Source organism: Perca fluviatilis, chromosome 21 (genome assembly GCF_010015445.1).
Source record: "Perca fluviatilis chromosome 21, GENO_Pfluv_1.0, whole genome shotgun sequence".
Classification (NCBI taxonomy): domain Eukaryota; kingdom Metazoa; phylum Chordata; class Actinopteri; order Perciformes; family Percidae; genus Perca; species Perca fluviatilis.
This window is the reverse complement of record NC_053132.1, coordinates 19,510,045-19,527,757: the sequence shown is the minus strand read 5'-3', so window position 1 is coordinate 19,527,757 and position 17,713 is coordinate 19,510,045. Positions and strand designations below refer to the sequence as shown.

General features: G+C 41.8%; 2 protein-coding genes across 3 annotated transcripts in view; one reads left to right on the top strand and one right to left on the bottom strand.

Moving 5' to 3' along the window:
• The first annotated feature begins 347 nt into the window (after positions 1-347).
• usp42 (ubiquitin specific peptidase 42) lies at positions 348-12,650 on the top strand. Its single transcript, XM_039787531.1, is given in 19 exon segments — positions 348-472; positions 1,927-2,179; positions 3,433-3,639; positions 3,799-3,909; positions 4,137-4,236; positions 4,690-4,757; positions 4,873-4,943; positions 5,085-5,167; positions 5,255-5,366; positions 5,500-5,640; positions 6,030-6,130; positions 6,255-6,420; positions 7,002-7,349; positions 7,351-7,650; positions 7,754-7,836; positions 9,175-10,290; positions 10,776-11,086; positions 11,194-11,257; positions 11,406-12,650. Coding segments are annotated over 17 exon segments (3,624 nt in total). The 5' UTR covers positions 348-472; positions 1,927-1,935; the 3' UTR covers positions 11,256-11,257; positions 11,406-12,650.
• A 367-nt stretch (positions 12,651-13,017) lies between these two features.
• LOC120550748 (cytohesin-3) overlaps positions 13,018-17,713 on the bottom strand; it is a 34,689-nt gene continuing 29,993 nt past the window's right edge. For both annotated transcript variants that reach the window (XM_039787532.1, XM_039787533.1), the window contains exons 12-13: positions 17,556-17,710; positions 13,018-14,574 (exon numbers count right to left, since the gene is read on the bottom strand). In XM_039787532.1, the coding sequence (XP_039643466.1) occupies positions 14,502-14,574; positions 17,556-17,710 (228 nt within the window). In that variant the 3' untranslated portion in view covers positions 13,018-14,501. The remainder of the gene's footprint in view (positions 14,575-17,555; positions 17,711-17,713) is intronic.

The following is a 17,713-nucleotide window of genomic DNA, read 5'->3' as shown; positions in this document are numbered from 1 at the left end:
TGATCATGAAAATGAAGCTGACCATTGTCAGCAAATTGAAAACCAATTGTGGACACAATAAGCCTTTCAATTTTGATTTTATGGTTACACGGCACAGTTATTAACTTTTAAAAGTGGAAATACTGTGGGTACTGCTTAATCTATTTTTTAAATGGGCATTTCAGCACATATATAAACATCTGTGCTGTCAGGTTGGCCTGCTTATAACCAAGTAATTATACTGGAACCACTTAAAGTATATCTCTGTGGGTATAAAGCACGAAATGTTGGTTGTACATTGTGTACACAAAGGTCCCGAAACACGTTCCTCTCACAGAAACGGCCGAATGAACCAATCAGAGACTGCCTTTCATTGCAGGTACCCGGATGTACCCGTGGAGCAATTAGCTACGTCATTGTTCACCGCCGGACACCCGCTGGAAATAAGGAATGGATTTACAATCGCTACTAACGTATTCATGACAGATTTTAGGTGAGTGTGTTGTTGATTTTACGATTAATTGTCACATTAACTGTGCAGCCGTAATGTTTTGGTAGGCCTAAGCCGCTGAGATTTGTTGTAGTAGTCTTACACCGGTTCTCTGTCATGTCGGAGAGAGCAGCGCAGTGAGCACACACAACCGCCGGTGTCGAGCCCCTCCTTTCTCGTCTAGATAGCTAGACGTCCTGTTACTCGAGCCCATGTATTGTAAATCAAATGTTTTTCCAAGTGGAAATAAAAAAAAACTGCTCTTTGGCGTTTATAGTAGATGGTTACGTTGCTCTCCGCCATGTCACTCAGCTTCCATCGAGCCGAGCTAGCTAGCGTTAGCATCAATATTGCCGCACGAGCGGTGCCGTCGCCGCACGTAATGTGAGCTAGCCCCGTTTGTTAGCTAGCTATGTGTTCGCCGTTTCCATGGTGTTCGTGACTTCGGGAGTCGCTCACTCCTCATCAGTTATTCTGTTCCTGTCATCGACGACAAAGATTGGGCTTTCAATCGGTGTTCTGTCTCCCACAAGGGCTTACGAAGGTTTAATGCGTGTTTTAGTGAGGTTTAGCGGCGCTGCGTGTTAAAGGCCTAGCAGCCGTCTGTTAGCCAACGTGCGCCAGTCTGCCGGAGTAGGTGGGAGGGAACAGCTGTTGTTGTTAACGTGCTTCCGACCAGGACATTTCCTCTGTCGGGTTTTTGAACTAGTAAGGTTCACAAGATAACTTTAGCAGAAGTTAGTAGCTTTTAACATGCTCGAAGCAGTTTCCATATGTTTGCTTTTTAAAGGAAACCTTACAGGTGCCCAGGATTTGCTATCCCCAAGAGCTATGTTACATTAGTTTTTAAATACAAGCGGCTGAATGAGAAATGTCTTACTTTTAACCATAGACTGTATGCAGTCTATGCTTTTAACTCAATTACAGTCCCTGCTATTATTTTGTTCATAGCTTTTGTTAATTGATACTTGGATAATCTACTGCTCCTTCTGTGAAATAGTGATCCCCTCCCCCCTAACATAAATCATCATATCTAATACAACATTTTTATAACTGACTAAAGAGCATAGTACTAGACGAGCCTGAAATTGTCTAATGCAAATAAACAATGTATTTGAATGCAGGGATCATTTTTGGTAAATAGCGATATTCTGGCTATGGTATTATTGTAGTGGCTGTAATCTAAATGTACTGTAATGTTATCCTAATGAGTTGTGTTAATATAGTCTGTGAGAACAAAAAGACGTGTATAATTTAGTTTGTTACACTTATCGAGAACAGTAAGAGAAGTTAAAAAGTTATCACTCTGTATCTGAGAACAGTAACGGTCATGATGTGCCACACTCAGATTACATGTGTCTAAAGCAACAACAGAAATGAAAAACACAAAACCTTTAACTCAATCTGTATTCTCAGCAGCTCATAGTTGTATACCTCTGTTTCTGCTCCTCATACAGCAATGAACAATGACCATAGTTGACAGATCTTCAGAAAAGTCTGACCACGAGTCAGTCGGGTGTAAGCGAACTCCCTTTACCAGTGGAGACGCGGGGATGGACGGCAGCTGTTCCAGCAGCTGGGCAATGGGCAATCCCACGATGCCCAGCGACTCTCCGAGGCTGAAGGCTGCAGGAGGCTGCCTGGGCCCAACGCCTGGAGCTGCAGTCTACAACAGTACACCCTCCTCTGCGGACCGGCCCAAGGAGCAAGGTAGAAGCAAGGGCTTTTATCAGCTGTGTTTTTAATGCATGCTTTGAAAGCTGGGAGGAAAATGTACGCCTTACCCTCCATTTATCGCTCACACAGTAGATGCATGGAAGAGTATTCTGACCTATCTTTTCAAGCAGTACAATTATAAATTAATTTGAGGCTAATACCAATCAGTATTTTCCCATCTGTATTGGAAATGCTGATGTACATATACATTATGCCAAGCTCACTAAGGAAGCCAAAATTGTATGCTACTCTTATTATGAGATTGTTATTATTATAAGAGTGTGGCACAACTGGTTTTGTGTGTTGCTGCTTCCACTCTACTTTCATTCATCCAGTTACATAACCAAGCCAGTTTTGTGAGAGCATGATCAATCTCCTGAGCTTGTGACGCAATTGGTGTTTTGATATAAAGAGCAGCCTGACTTGTTTAGCAGAAACAAAAGAGAAACTCTCTCTTTTTTTTTTTTTCTTTCTTTCTTTTTTTATCCTTCAACTTGTTTTACAATCTTAGGCTTTATTCAGACTAGATCAGTCGGCCCGGCGATCCGCCGCAGGATTGTGCAGCGGTGGGAGTGTCACATAAATGGGCCATTTGTGTGACGTCCTGTTGTGTTCTTTAACCACCTAATGTACTGTAGCACAAATAGACTTTATATTTCACAATTATTGTTTTCCGTCAGATCGTTTATAGATCTCGACATTTCCGAGGCAGGCAGCTTCATTTCACGGAGAGAGAGAGAGCAAGAGAAAAGAGACGGATCGACTGTGCTTTGTGCTGGAGCTTGTTGCAGGAAACAGTCAGCTGTTACACAAACTCCTGGGCAGTTAAGTGCTTGTGTTTCGTTTTTTAACCTTATCATTTTTTATTTACTGTACGGGACTCTTACACCACCTCAAAAGAGACTGACAAGTCTTATCGCGGGTTACATGATTGGCCACCGCAGCGTGACGTCGGGTTGCATTTCTGCAAAAGTTGAATCCGTCTCATCTTTTTTTCGTCGCAGGCCTCTGCAGGTTTTTTTTCCCGCCCACCTGGGGCCCCCACCACCCCCATTTAAAATGAATGGGAATAATTGCGTTTTTCGTCAGTCCGCTGGAGGACTGCCTGACGCTACGTGAAACCGGCCTGACTCAGTAGTCAGGATTACATTATATAACTCTTTAGACTGATAGCTATGACTGCAAGGTACTGAAGGTGAACCCCATTGAATCGAATTTTAGTAACAATGTTGGCTCTGTGTGTATAGTGATAAGCAGCGGTGATGGCATTGACTCGCCCCAGAAGGTCCTCTTCCCTCCAGAGCGGCTCAACCTGAAGTGGACCCAGGTTCAGCGCATTGGTGCAGGCCTGCAGAACATGGGGAACACCTGCTTCCTCAACTCAGCCCTGCAGTGTCTTACCTACACGCCTCCGTTTGCCAACTACTTGCTGACACGGGAGCACTCCAAAACATGTAAGTTAGTGTTTCATTGTGCTTCTTTGCACCAAGGAAGTTATTGTGTAATTGTACAGTCGTGCAGTAATTGTCACACCAAGCTTGTATCTATGAGCTGATTTATTGTCTGATTCATGTCTTACTAATCAATGTTTGGACCATCTGTCCCTGACGCAGGTCACGAGCCGGGGTTCTGTATGATGTGCACCATGCAAAATCACATCATTCAGGTTTTTGCAAACTCTGGGAATGTCATTAAGCCCATTGGGGTGCTCAATGAGCTCAAAAGTAAGTGGTTGTCTGTAGACCTAAAACACAGAAGTATTTTTTACAAAATGTTGACCTAAACCGAATGACACAGAGGCACTTGTGTGGCTGTTTACTTTTTTAATTTTGGAGGGAAATTTTCTGGTGGGAGTTTGTAGTGTGCTGTTAAAATAATTTTTAACTTAGTAAGTGTAATATCATTTATCAACTTCCTATATATTTAACTGTTTTGTTTTTTTCCCTCACAGGGATTGCTAAGCACTTCCGCTATGGAAGTCAGGAGGATGCCCATGAGTTCCTGCGGTACACAGTGGATGCTATGCAAAAAGCCTGCTTACCTGGAACCAAGTAAGTTTCATACATTTCCAAAACTGTACACCGCTTCGGATAAAGTATTCATGTTTTTCTCCTGAAATATGTGAAATCGGTGTCAAGCCCTTGCCAAGTAGGTTATGTATGCATACAAAGCTTAAATGCATGTTTAATAGATGCTCTGGGCTGGCCGTGGTGGTTCTCGGGGGACTGAAAGTGATTTTAGGAACCTCAAGTATCAAGTTGATTCATATTCCTTAGTAACAGGTGGCCTCTCAACTAATTACTCATGCTCTAATTCCTCCCTTTCTCACTCCTGCTGTTTCGGCTGCAATATGTTGTGACTTGTCTGTGCAATATACTGTAAATGTTTTCTCTGTTTTAGTACAGCCAGAAAATATGTGTTTGTTGGATTAATAAGGCAACCAGTCAGGTATGTCATTGCCCTAATTGGTTGATTTTCATCCTCATATTTATCTTTTGTGACAGATTGGACAGGCAAACGCAGGCAACCACTTTCATCCATCAAGTCTTCGGCGGGTACCTAAGGTCCAGAGGTATGTTACAAGCGTTGATTTTTTTTTTTTCTTGATTTGTTTCTTCTACATGAGGTAATTTTTTGTTTTTCATCTTTCCTCGTCTAATTAATAAACACAGATTTTTCTTTTTCAGTTAAATGTTTAAACTGCAAAGCAGTCTCCGATACATTTGACCCTTTTTTGGATATAACTCTCGAAATTAAGGTAATCAGAAGATTCTCTGTCACTTGTGGGTCTGATAAGTCTGTGTTTTATTGCAAATGTGTAAAAGAAAGAAAAATAAATTCAGATTTTTTTGAAAGGATCTTGAGAACCGTACCAAAATCTATTTTTCTGTCCATGCAGACAGCTCCCAGTGTCTCCAAGGCTCTGGAGCAATTTGTCAAGCCAGAACAGCTGGATGGAGAAAACGCCTACAAATGCACCAAGTGAGTTGTTTTACAGACTAAAGGAATTTAGAACAGATGTCAAGAAAGAGTCTGGCAGCTAACTAACTGAACATTTATTATCCTCAGGTGCAAAAAAATGGTCACAGCCTCAAAGAGATTTACCATCCATCGCAGCGCCAATGTGCTCACCCTCTCACTCAAACGCTTTGCAAACTTCAGTGGAGGCAAAATCACAAAGGTACAATGACATGTGTGGACTTTACTATCCTGAACCATGATATAGCTATAGGAAATCACCTGTAATTTTAGTGTTTTTGTGAAGTGAATATTTGATTTGATATTAGTCAGCTGTTGTTTTTTTTGGTCACCAGGATGTGAAATATCCAGAGTACCTGGACCTGCAGCCCTTTATGTCTCAATCTCAAGGGGAGCCCCAGGTCTACGGGCTGTATGCTGTGCTGGTCCACTCTGGATTCAGCTGTCATGCTGGACACTACTTCTGCTATATTAAGGTACTGGCACTGCTTTGGCTCAATGTTCTAATCAATCATGGCGCTGCTGTTGCCAAGTACACATGCACACATTTGTATCTCCAGCTGTCTATTAATAACTCACCATAACAATTGAATGCAGAGTTTCTACATCAACTTTTGCTCTTAACAGACTGAGGTCTTGACTTAGAAAATGTTTTCTCCAGGTCTTAGTTTGAGTGCATAAAAGTATATAAACACAATATTATTATTATTATTATTATTATTATTATTATTATTATTATTATTATTCTAATAGCAAATTCAGAAACCGAGTAAAAGTAAAATGTAGAAACGGAAGATGGGTGACAATTATGATTCTGTTAAGCCAATATATTAAAACCTGCCAACTCCTCTGTTGTGTTTCCCAGGCAAGCAATGGGCAGTGGTATCAGATGAACGACTCCTCTGTGTCTGTCAGTGACATCAGGTCTGTTCTCAACCAGCAGGCTTATGTCCTTTTCTACATCAAGTGAGTAAACCATCATTTTAAAAGACATTCTAAGAAACCTTAAAAAGTCAAGCCTTTCATATGAACCCTCTCATTTGTTTAAAATGCTTCCTATTGCTAATGTCTCTTTTGCTGGTGTCACTAGGTCCAGTGATGTGAAAAAAACAGGGGACTACAGCCACATGAGCCATAACCCAGGCGTCCCTGGTCAGTCGTCTCCACGACCGGTGGTGATACCACGCGTCAACACCACCGTACACCAAAACAACATCGGCTTCATCGGTCCCCAGCTGCCACCACACATGACCAAGGTACTGCAGACTCTAATATTTGAATGTTATCCATTTAAAGTGCTCATATTATGCTCATTTTCAGGTTCATAATTGTATTTAGAGGTTTTACCAGAATAGGGTTATGTGGTTTAATTTTCAGAAAACACCATGTATTTGTTGTACTACACATTGCTGTAGCTCCTCTTTTCACCCTGTGTGTTGAGCTCTCTGTTTTAGCTACAGAGTGAGACATCTCACTTCTGTACCATCTTTGTTGGGAGTCGCACATGCGCAGTAAGTACTGCTAGCTTGTCAGTTGCAGAGCATGAGGGAGTGCCTCGCTAGCAGCTAGACTAGCATTATAACAAAGTGACGCACGTTAGTCACGGAAGTAAAGGCTGGACTACAATAGAGCTGTTTGTGAACAGTGTTTTCTGCTGGAGATGGTAAGTCCCTTTGGGGTGGACGTTTGGCTTTTTCACTTTGTAAACCTATAACGTGCACAAAAAAGATATATAACACAATACAGGAAACGGAAAAAGACAAAAAGCATAATATGAGCACTTTAAGATATACAGTATATTCCATTATTAAAACATGTCTTTTTGTTTCCTCCTCAGCGCCCGCTTCACGTTAATGGGAACGGATCTCTGAGGGACTATCCCACCAACTCCAAGCCCAGCACCAGCAGCAGTGTTGTGGAAAAACCAAGCCATGGACTGGCATCTTCCTCTTCTTCCATCTCCCACTCAATCACCCGGCCCACAATGATCCCAGACCACGACAAGCGCCAGAAGCTTTCATTCTTCATTGGACAAGGCAAACCGAACCGCCCGTCCTCCTCCTCCTCGTCCTCTTACAGCCAGCCGTCCTCTGCCGCCAGCAGCAGCAGCAGCTCATCCTCCTCCAGCTCTTTTATCTCTTCTTTTTTTACTAAGTGTACATAGCGCGTTAGAAACGGCAACCATTAACACGCACGTTGGAATGGATCGTCCGTTTTTCGGTGCCGTACGTCAAGAGTCTTCAGAGGAATCGGACCAGGAGAACTGTGGCACTCTGGATAACGGCGGTTCAGCCAAGTCACGCTTTAATGGAAACGGCAGAACGGGAGAGGCATTTAATAATTCTCCTCAAGCCACCAACGGAGAGTCGGGAGTACACCACAACGGTTACGGATTAAATGGACCAACCAATGGCGTCTCTAAATCCAGTCAAAATGGGCACCATTATGGACACCACAAAGTGAATGGACACAACCCCCCTGATAAAGTAAATTATATGCTTATATATTCTTAACGTATAACCTTATGAACAGTCCTATTGTTTCTAAATAGATAAATAATAAATAAATCCTGTTGTTTTTGCTCCCCAGATCTCTGGCAGTAATCATGGCAGTTCATCCACTGTGGCTACTGTTGCTGCTAATGGACTAGATAGTGACCATAGTGATACAAGGTAAGATTAGCACTCTAATGAGTATAGGAACCCCTGCTGAAGTTCACCATACCTAGATTGGCATGGGTAGGGCTGGGTATCGTTCAGAATCTTTTGATCCGGTGCCAATTTCGATACCTCAGTTTCGATACCGATTCCTAACGATACTTTTTTCGATACCATATGTTTTAAAATCCATTTCAACATCAACAAAAATACATTAAACACAAAGCTTTTATTTCCACCTTAATTGTGAATCAAAACAGTTATCAAAATTAAAAAATCTGGTAAAACTGCTCACTCAGAGTAACATTAATAAAAGTGCCTTGCCTTGCAAGCTCAGCCTGTCAGTCAGTCATCAGGGCAGAGAAACCACCGTTGTGGCTGCTTGTAAGAGGAAGTGGAACGTCAACAGCACCCGCGACCGCTTCGGCTTCGCCATTAATATCATATCGCAGCAAACGCTGTCTGCGTGAAGTTTTAAAAACTGTAACCACACTTGAAACCAACCGTGACTCTCTGTGACTTCAACAAGACTGCAGACGTTTAATCCGTCCACACCTCTCCGTGTGCGTATGTGTGTGTGTGTCGGTCGGAGCTCCGCTCTGTGTCAGTATGCAGAGAGGACAGATAAGCTTGCGCTTACACGCTAAGACGCTTTTGGAACCGAAATTTGGCACCGAAAGATAAAGAATTTTTCGATACTCATAGGATTGGAATATTTTTTTTGATACCATAAAAGTATCGACGTTCGGTACCCAGCCCTAGGCATGGGGTACTTTCCATAAAATCATCTCTCAATGCAAATCAAACCAGCTATTAGGCTAACCGACATAAAACCATGCCAATCTCTAGGTATGTTGAAGGGTATGTGATGATGGGGTGCTATTTTAATTCCAAAGGCCAAGGGAACTTTATCAGGATGCATACTATCCTGGATCCATGAAATAATTGGCCTTTAAAAATAAAAAATCTGCCTGCTTCTATGGGAATTTAACATAGGGGTGTCTACACTTATGCCCCCTGTATTTTAAGGAAGAACATTTATTTATTTACGATAAATTATTCATTCACAAAGAAAATTGGTGTCCTCAAAGGTTGGATTTTTCCCAATTTTTTTTCAATTAAGGCATTAAGATCAATTTCCAAAAGATGATATTTTTTTATTCCTCTTTTTAGTCAACTTTAGCAGGGGTTCCTATACTCATGAGTATTAAGCAGTTAAAAAAAATCACATTTGATCAGTGAGTTTTATGAATTAACTTTATTCTCACATTCTTACAGTATACACAGACATTGCACCCACGAAAGTGTGATGCCAAGCAATATTTATTTGCTTATGTGTTTTGTTTTTTCTAGCAAAGAGGCCCATCATTCTTCCTCATCCCAGGCCAGTTCTTCTCAGAGCATCCATCCTGCTGCCAGTGAAAGCCAGCATCTCTCCACTCCTGACACAAGGGCTAAAGCAGTGTCTGAACCCCTGCCTCAGTGTACAGCATCCGCCGCCGTTAGCTCTCCACCTTCAGCTACAAAGACCCATTCCGTCACATCTAGGGAATCTGCTTCCTCTTCTGCCCAGCATGGCAACCCTGCGGCCTTATCCATCCCGCCAGACTGCTCCCAAAGCACCAATGGGGTCTCTGCAGCTCCACAGAAGGTTAGCAGAGGTGGGGAAAAAGCAAAGGATTCACCACAGACCAGTGATACGTCAGCAGGCACTGAAAGACGCGCAGATGCTAAGGCGCAACACCAGTCCAAGCCCAGTTCTAGAGGCAATGAAGGACAAACTTCCCGAGACAGGGAGAGAGACAGGCTGTACTCTGACTGGAGCAGAGACAGGGAGAGACACGACAGGGAGAGACACTACAGGGACAGGAGTGGAGAAAGCGACGGTGATCACCATCGGCACAGACGGGACTCCCGAGATCCCCACCATCGCTCGTACAGGGATCGTATGCCTCCTCACGATCGTTCCTACAGGGACTGGGAGTCTGAGCGTCGCTGGGAGCGGAACGTCCACCACCCGAGGGAGCGCGACCGTGACCGGTGCTCTCACCATTACCACCACTATCATCACCACCGGTCCAGAGAGGACTGGGACCGTGAGCGGAGGGGACACGGTTATCCATATCGCGAGGAGTCTCACAGTCGTGGGCGGTGGCAGCAGGAGAGTCGAGAACCCCGGGTGATGAAGGACAAGAGCAACGGCAGAGAGAGGGACTATTATCCGTCAAAAGAGGAGACTTCCTCGCCTCCCACAGAGCGAGAAACCTCCACAAAGTCCAAGGACTCGCCTCCTCGGGCTCGTCTCTCCACGTTTGAATCGGCTCCAAACAGGGAGGACCAGAATCACAGGACTGCTGATCCGTTGAGCAAGGAGAGGGACGACAGCTCGGAGGCCCGCCGCTCTAAAAAACACAAAAAGAGCAAGAAAAAGAAGAAGTCAAAGGATCAAGACAGACACCGCGAGAGCGGGTGAGTTAACGCTATATTTGCCTCCATGCTGCATCTTTGTGTAAATTTAGTTTTGGATAGTAATATTTGCCATTTTGCTCAACCATTCACTGTTAGATCCCCATCAATTGTACTATCCTCCATTGTAAACTGAATTGCATAATTTAATTCTCATTATCTTAGGACTAAAACAGTTGGCCAATTGATCAATTAGTCAATCGCCAGAAAAAAAATCTGCAACTATTTTGATAATGAATTGTGCAATTTTTCAAGCAAGGTTTTAGGTCCTCAAATGTAAGGATTTGCTGTTCTTTGTCATAGTAAACGCAATAGTTTTGGATTTTGGACTTTCTGAGAAAACACAATACACAGACAGACAAAGACATTTGAAGACATCATCTTGGGTTCTGTGAAGTTGTAAGGGGTGGTATTTTTTTCTCATATTTTTTTATATTAACATTTTTTAGATTGAGAATAATCATGGTGTGTTTTCTGTTTTTCCCTAGAAGCTCCGCTTCGGACTCGGACAGAGCCGCTGAAACAAAAAAGAAGAAGAAGAAAAAGCGGAGGCAGCGGGACAGCGAGGCCGAGCAGCACAGCCCAGGAGCAGCTCGGAGCCACAAGAACGGCAGCAGTGAGGAGAGGGAGAGCCGCAAGCGACGTTACCATGACACCAGGGACGCGAAACACAGTGGTTTTTCGCCAGAAAAGCGCCGGCGCACAGACTACACCGATGGCGCCAGCGACCATCTACTCCCCTCCATCCACACCTCCCACACAAACGGTTCCACCCACCACCACCTCAACGGATACAAAGGTATTACCGCTTTTTCACAGTCAATGTCCTCCTCAAAAATGATCAAAATGCTGAAATAAATGCTGCTATGGAGCTTGTCCCTTGACAGTGTTGATCCTGTTTTGCAGGAAATGGTTATAGCCAAACCAATGGCGACTCCCACGGATTCTCCAGTGGCTTGAAACACTGACTGTGAGTGGTTGCCATTTTAATGATTATCACAGTAAGCTCTAGTACGGTCGGTGCTAATAAACCGTAGGAACTCTTATTATAGGTGCAAATATTTTAGCTAACAGGTGGGCAAACGGATTTTACAGAGATCTCATCTTTCTCGTTTCAGACACATCAACACCATTTTAACAACAGCAGAGGAATGACATCAACAACTTTTTTGACTTGGTGCTTCTTCGTTGGGAATATATTGTATTTTTACCACAACGAAAGTGTTTTAAATGTTCAGAATTTTTTTTTTTAAGGCAATGATTTATTTGCCATGATTCTCCTAACTATGGTTAAAAACAAACTCTCACCCATTGGACATTTATGATGAAAAAAAAAAAAATATATATATATATATACACATACACACACACACACACACACACACACACACACACACACACACACACACACACACACACACACTTGTATGAACACAAACAAAGCCTGGCGCTTAAACATCTCAACTGCTGCTCAGTGGAACTCAGGACTTGAAAACCTGCAAACATCCATCGTGGAGATCCACCTGCTTCAAATAAAAATGAAACTTAATGGGAAACGTGTTGCTGGGGAGAAAAGGCTTCACGTTGGCTGCAAGTTTAAGATGTCACCATATTTACAGAGCCGTGATGTTTTTGAGTTTTTTATTTCTTTGATCCCACTGGGAGCGGACAAACTAATGGAGGGAGATATTCCTGAACAGACAGACGAGTGCAGCGCAGCTCCAAGGCTTCGCTGACTGATGGCTCCACATAAACCCTGGACAGACTTGAGGACATTTCCCAGTTTTTTTTTTTTTTTTTTTTTTTGCTCTAAAGCCTAAGATTCACTATGTAATTTTTAAACTTTTTCACAGATGCTAAGGTTTTTTCTCTGGATCATGCCTCTCTCACATTCTTTTTCTTTTTAAACATTGGGGGGAAAAAAGAAGGAAAAAAAAAAATGCATCAACAATATGTTATCATGACTGTGGACCATTTGTGTTTGCTTTTTAATGAAAAATACAGTTTGTCTTCTAGCGTCATCAAAAATACTGTGAATTTAATTTTGGACTGTACTATCAGTTATTTTTATACGTAAAAATCCTGTATCAGGGTTATCCGTAGATGTTTTGTTCTGCTTTGTTTTTAGAAAAAAATCCATGTTAATTTTGACCATACTCTGGACAAACTACGGCAAGGAATATGGTTTGCTTCTTTTTTTTTGTTTTCAACCTTCGACAGAAGTTAAAAAAAAACTGCTGTTTTACTTTTTTAGTTTAGCATGTCAGAATTTATACATTGTATAAGGTAAAAGCCTTAAAATACACTTGTTCATGTCAGAAATTGTAACTGTTCTTGGTCTTTGACTTTGTTTACAAGCTGCATTTGAAATGAATGGGGACAAATGCTAATGGACATGACTGACAAGTTGCCAGGGATTTATGAAAAGCTCCTGTCTGCCTTTGTATTATATATATACTAGGAATAGATTGATTGTAACCAAGCCTCTTGTTAAACAAACTTTCCACTACCGTTAAATTATGATGTAGATACATTAAGTGTGGATGGAAACTGATAGCACTCTTCTGTATTCACGTCTAGTTAAATACACACACATTTCTAGCCTTTGGCAAAATGACTCGGGCTGACTATATTTTATTCACAACACTGTTTCCATGTTTGAAATAACCAAAGACCTAAGTTTAGCGAGTTGCACTCTTTTCGCTGAATTCACATGCACACACAAGAACGTTTTGTTTTCTGATCAGCATGTCATTTTATTCAAAAAGCCTTCATCAAAGTATTCAGGAGCAGATTTCCCAAACTAAGATCAAGCTAATGTTTGAAGCTCCCATCTACTAGTGAAAGATCAGGCTGCAAGTTGGTTTGATCTCTGTTTGGGAAAACGGTCCTCAGATTCCAGTCAGCATCGGAGTTTTGAAAATTCCAGTATCTCATTTTCAAGGGTGTTTTGAACCCGCTTGTGTCCTATACTCTCTTGTCCAACTCAGCATAGTGACTTTTTCTTTCATATAACATGTATTCTCTGATCTTCAGTAATAACACAGTGTGAGGAAGTTTCACTGCTCTGCAAAGAGCTGCACAAAGTCCCTCTTCCACTATTGTAAACTGTTAGAGGTTTAACTAAAAAAAAAAGAAAAGAAAAGGTGAACGGGTACAGGCTACGGCCGTTATGATTTACATGCTACATAAACACAACAAAGAAAGAAACAAAAACAGTATGTACAATATATTCTATACATGCATAATGTAAATTGGGGACTGCCTCTTTTGTTAAACAAATTTAAGAAAAATAAATACAAAAGAAATGAACACAGAGGTGGATTTTCAATACATAATATGACCGTTGACAGATTTAATATAGGATGTATATAGCTTTTTAAAACTGGCCACTTGAAAGGGGTCATTACACTCAATACACGTGAAGTATTATTCCTCGAGCCGTATCAATTCCTTTGCCTTCAAAGAGGAAATAAGGGCATGTACTGTAAATGTTAGTATATGAGACTAGTTCTAGAATACATCAGCGTGTTTGCATATACAGATACAGTCACTTGAGGGCTAACAATCAGACCAGCTGATTTTAAGCTTGAGGCTTTCTGTAGTTACAGGATACTACAAAATGTTGTTGGCAGTTGTCAAAGGACATGTGAGGAGAAGATAATAAAATGTTTAATGGCATCTGGGAGTCTTGTTGGCAGACAGCAGACAGCCAAGCAGATCAGGTGGTCTAGATGAAAAGAATGCCATGTGAGGAGGATATTCATGTTTCAAATCCTCCCTTAGATTCCTTATGTGTCCAGCAGAGGGCAATCTCGTCACAGCCACACTGTGCAAAGACATCCCATGATTCCAGTCGTGGCTGTAGCCCTCATTAAATTGGCCATTTCTTAATAAGAATTTGCACACAGTTCCTTCTTCCCCCATAAAGGTCTCACCCAAAATGGCACATGGCAAGTGTTCAGAGTCCGTGCCGGATGTAAAAAAACCTTCACATCAGCCAAGAACGGATGCAGACAATCTTCACGCGGAAATAAACTTGATCCATTTCAGTCCCGAAAAAACTCCCACCTGTGCCTGCTGCTCGTCCTCCAGCCCTAAAAGAACAACCGGGAGACCCTTCGTGACGAAACACACACACACACACACACACAAGGACTCTGCTGGTCACAGACATGGTGTTCGAGGCAGGCGTGGTTGAAGGTGGACGGACATCATTTCTTATTGGCTATCCTCCGCTTCCTGGTGGCCAGCATGTCATAGAAAGGGTCCCTGCTGATGCTTGCTCTGCGGAAAGAGGAGAGGAAAGAGCGGATCACTGGTCTGTGGTTTTCCACTGCTCATGGAAATCCTACGCACGCTGACAATGTCGCTGTCAACATTATGAACAATATGTATTTTTATTACCAGGCACATCTGTTACTGAAAAGCACTGTTACACAGGATCAATTTGTGGTATTTAGAACATTCCAGTATTGTCTGGGATGAGGTCCAGTGATTTCTCAGTGTACTAACTGGACCTTATACTGCCTTGCATCTATCAGCCAGTGCATCTTACTTAAAAACCCATAAGGCTTTGTGGTGGATCTAAAAAAAGGAACCTGTTTTGATTCTACCTGACACTTACAGTGATTTGTTAACACCTTGATTTCCATCATGAGGTAAAATTATATTTCTTTCCAACATGCTATACTATGACTTTTTTTTTGACATACTATACTATGACAATTGTTATAGCTTAGTCTGAAAGAAGAAAGGTTTTGGGATCCAAGGTTGGGAGTTTGATTTCTATCATGAGGTAAAATTATATTTCTTTCCAACATGCTATACTATGACTTTTTTCGACATACTATACTATGACTTTTTATGACTTTTTTGACATACTATACTGTAACTTTTATGATTGTTTTCTACATACTATACTATGACTTTATTATGACTTTTTTCAACATAATATACGGTGACTTTTTTTGACATACTATGGCTTTTTTTGACATAGCATACTATGGCAATTGTTATAGCTCAGTCTGTAAGAAGACAAGTTTGGGAGTCCAAGGTTGGGAGTTTGATTCCCATCAGAAGCTAAGATCTGCTGCAAGTAGACATGGCAGTCTCTGACATTTGGTTCAATCCCCAGTTTGGGCTGGGCCTTTCTGTGTGGAGTTTGCATGTTCTTCTGCACTTTTTTCGACATACTTTGACTTTTTTTATCACGTTCTTCCACATACTATACTATGACTTTTTATGATTGTTTTCTACATACTATACTATGACTTTATTATGACTTTTTTCGACATACTATACTATGACAATTGGTATAGCTTAGTCTGTAAGAAGACAGGTTTGGGGTTCCAAGGTTGGGAGTTTGATTCTTTGATGCTAAAATTATATTTCTTTCCGACATACTATGACTTTTTTATGATTTTTTTCGACATACTATACTATGACTTTTTTCAACATACTATACCATGACATTTTTATAACTTCTATAGACATATTATACAATGACATTTTTCAAAAAGGTATTCTTCAGGTATTTTATTAGATTTTTTTTAACTATAAGAGATTCAGCAGTGTGTCCAGGGTTGGAATCAAACCCTGGCAGATGTGATTAGGATTGCGCTTTAATGGTACACACCCTACCCATTGGGCTACTGGGTTTCTCTGAGCTCATGACTTTTTTTGACATACCATACTAGACTTTTTTATCGACATACTATACTATGACTTTTTTCAACATAGTATACTATGACTTTTTTATAACTAATTTTGTGTTGGCAAAGTATCTTCTCCCCTGCTGCAAAGGAAACTTCCACTACAGCTCCACGGCCCTTCCATGTTCCCTATAGGAAAATCAAAGCTTCACACCCTAGGTGTCATCACTAACATATACTTAGGATAGGAATAACGCTGAGTAGCCCGCACGCAGCCTTCCCAGCAGCAGGCCAGTGTTATGTGTGTGTGTGTGTGTGTGTGTGTGTGTGTGTGTGTGTGTGTGTGTGTGTGTGTTCACAAAACAGTTACCACAAGAGCCATTTCCAGTCATGTAGATGAGTCAGGTGGTTGTTTTTGTGTGTGTGTGTGTGTGTGTGTGTGTGTGTGTGTGTGTGTGTGTGTGTGTGTGTGTGTGTGTGTGTGTGTGTGTGTGTGTGTGTGTGTGTGTTGACCACAGGACAGTCTGCCGCCCCAGCAGCTGAGTCAAGTGAGAGTGTGTTTGAGGCAGCACAGCTCTGTCGTGCTGAGTCTAATTTGTGATATTTATTGTTTCAGCAGTGACCGGAAAAGACTTTACATTATGATGTGCAACTGCACTAAAAAACACTTCTGGATCACACTTGTGCTTTTGCACTAAAAGCTCTGAGGCCTGCCACAGGAGTGTGAAATGTATAGTACACACAGTATTCAATTCAATTCAATTTTATTTATAGTATCAAATCATAACATAAGTTATCTCGAGACACTTTACAGATAGAGTAGGTCTAGACCACACTCTATAATTTACAAAGCCCCAACAATTCCAACAATTCCAGTAATTCCCTCAAGAGCAAGCATGTATGTAAGTATGTAATCTGATGGTCAATTGACTGAATCTCCCAAACAGAGTAAAGTGACCACCTCTCTCCTCTTACCCATCACTTTAACTGTACGTGAAGCTGCCTCACCCGGACAAGATTTCCAGTAACAAAAAACATTACTTTCATTTAGTGGATACACATATGTCAATGCTAAGTGCTTTTTTAAAATATCATTAGAGCATGGAAGCATTGTGTAATATGATTTCTGCTGTTTTATTGATCATATTTGCCAGTGAAGCTGCAGCTAAGTGGATGATAACCAGAGAGCTGATCAATTACCCACTGGGCCCAATTTACTGCTGCAACTCCTCTCTCCTTCCTTAACAACAAGGCAGCATTTTGGATATGACAAATCAGGTGTTGCCAGAACACTTCTAAGACTGAGCAATGCATAGTGCCTAAGCAGGTGTGAGTGTGTGTGTGTTTGTGTGTCTTTCTGTGCTTGTTGAGCGCTAATCAACGGGAAGTGAGCTTATCCAGCAGAGCAGAAATCACTTCTGAGTGTTATCTGTGTGGAGGTGTGAGAAACACAGTCACATTTAGTCACCAGTGTGTGTGTGTGTGTGTGTGTGTGTGTGTGTTGGTTTCTCACAGTCAAGGTCAAACGTGAGAAAGTCCCACATGAGAGCAGCCGCGCTTTGGCTAAGTGCCCTCTCAGTGTAAATGGATCCACACTAACACAGCGTCTCTTACTTGATGGATTTGATCCACTCTTCCTTCTCCTCCGGCGTGGGGGCCGATATCCTGTAAACCACATGGTTGCCCTCGACGACGCGCCCGTCCGCTTCTGTCTTGCAGGCCTTGATGACCTGACCTTTGTGGTTGGGGTTGTAGAGCTCGAAGCAGTTCTG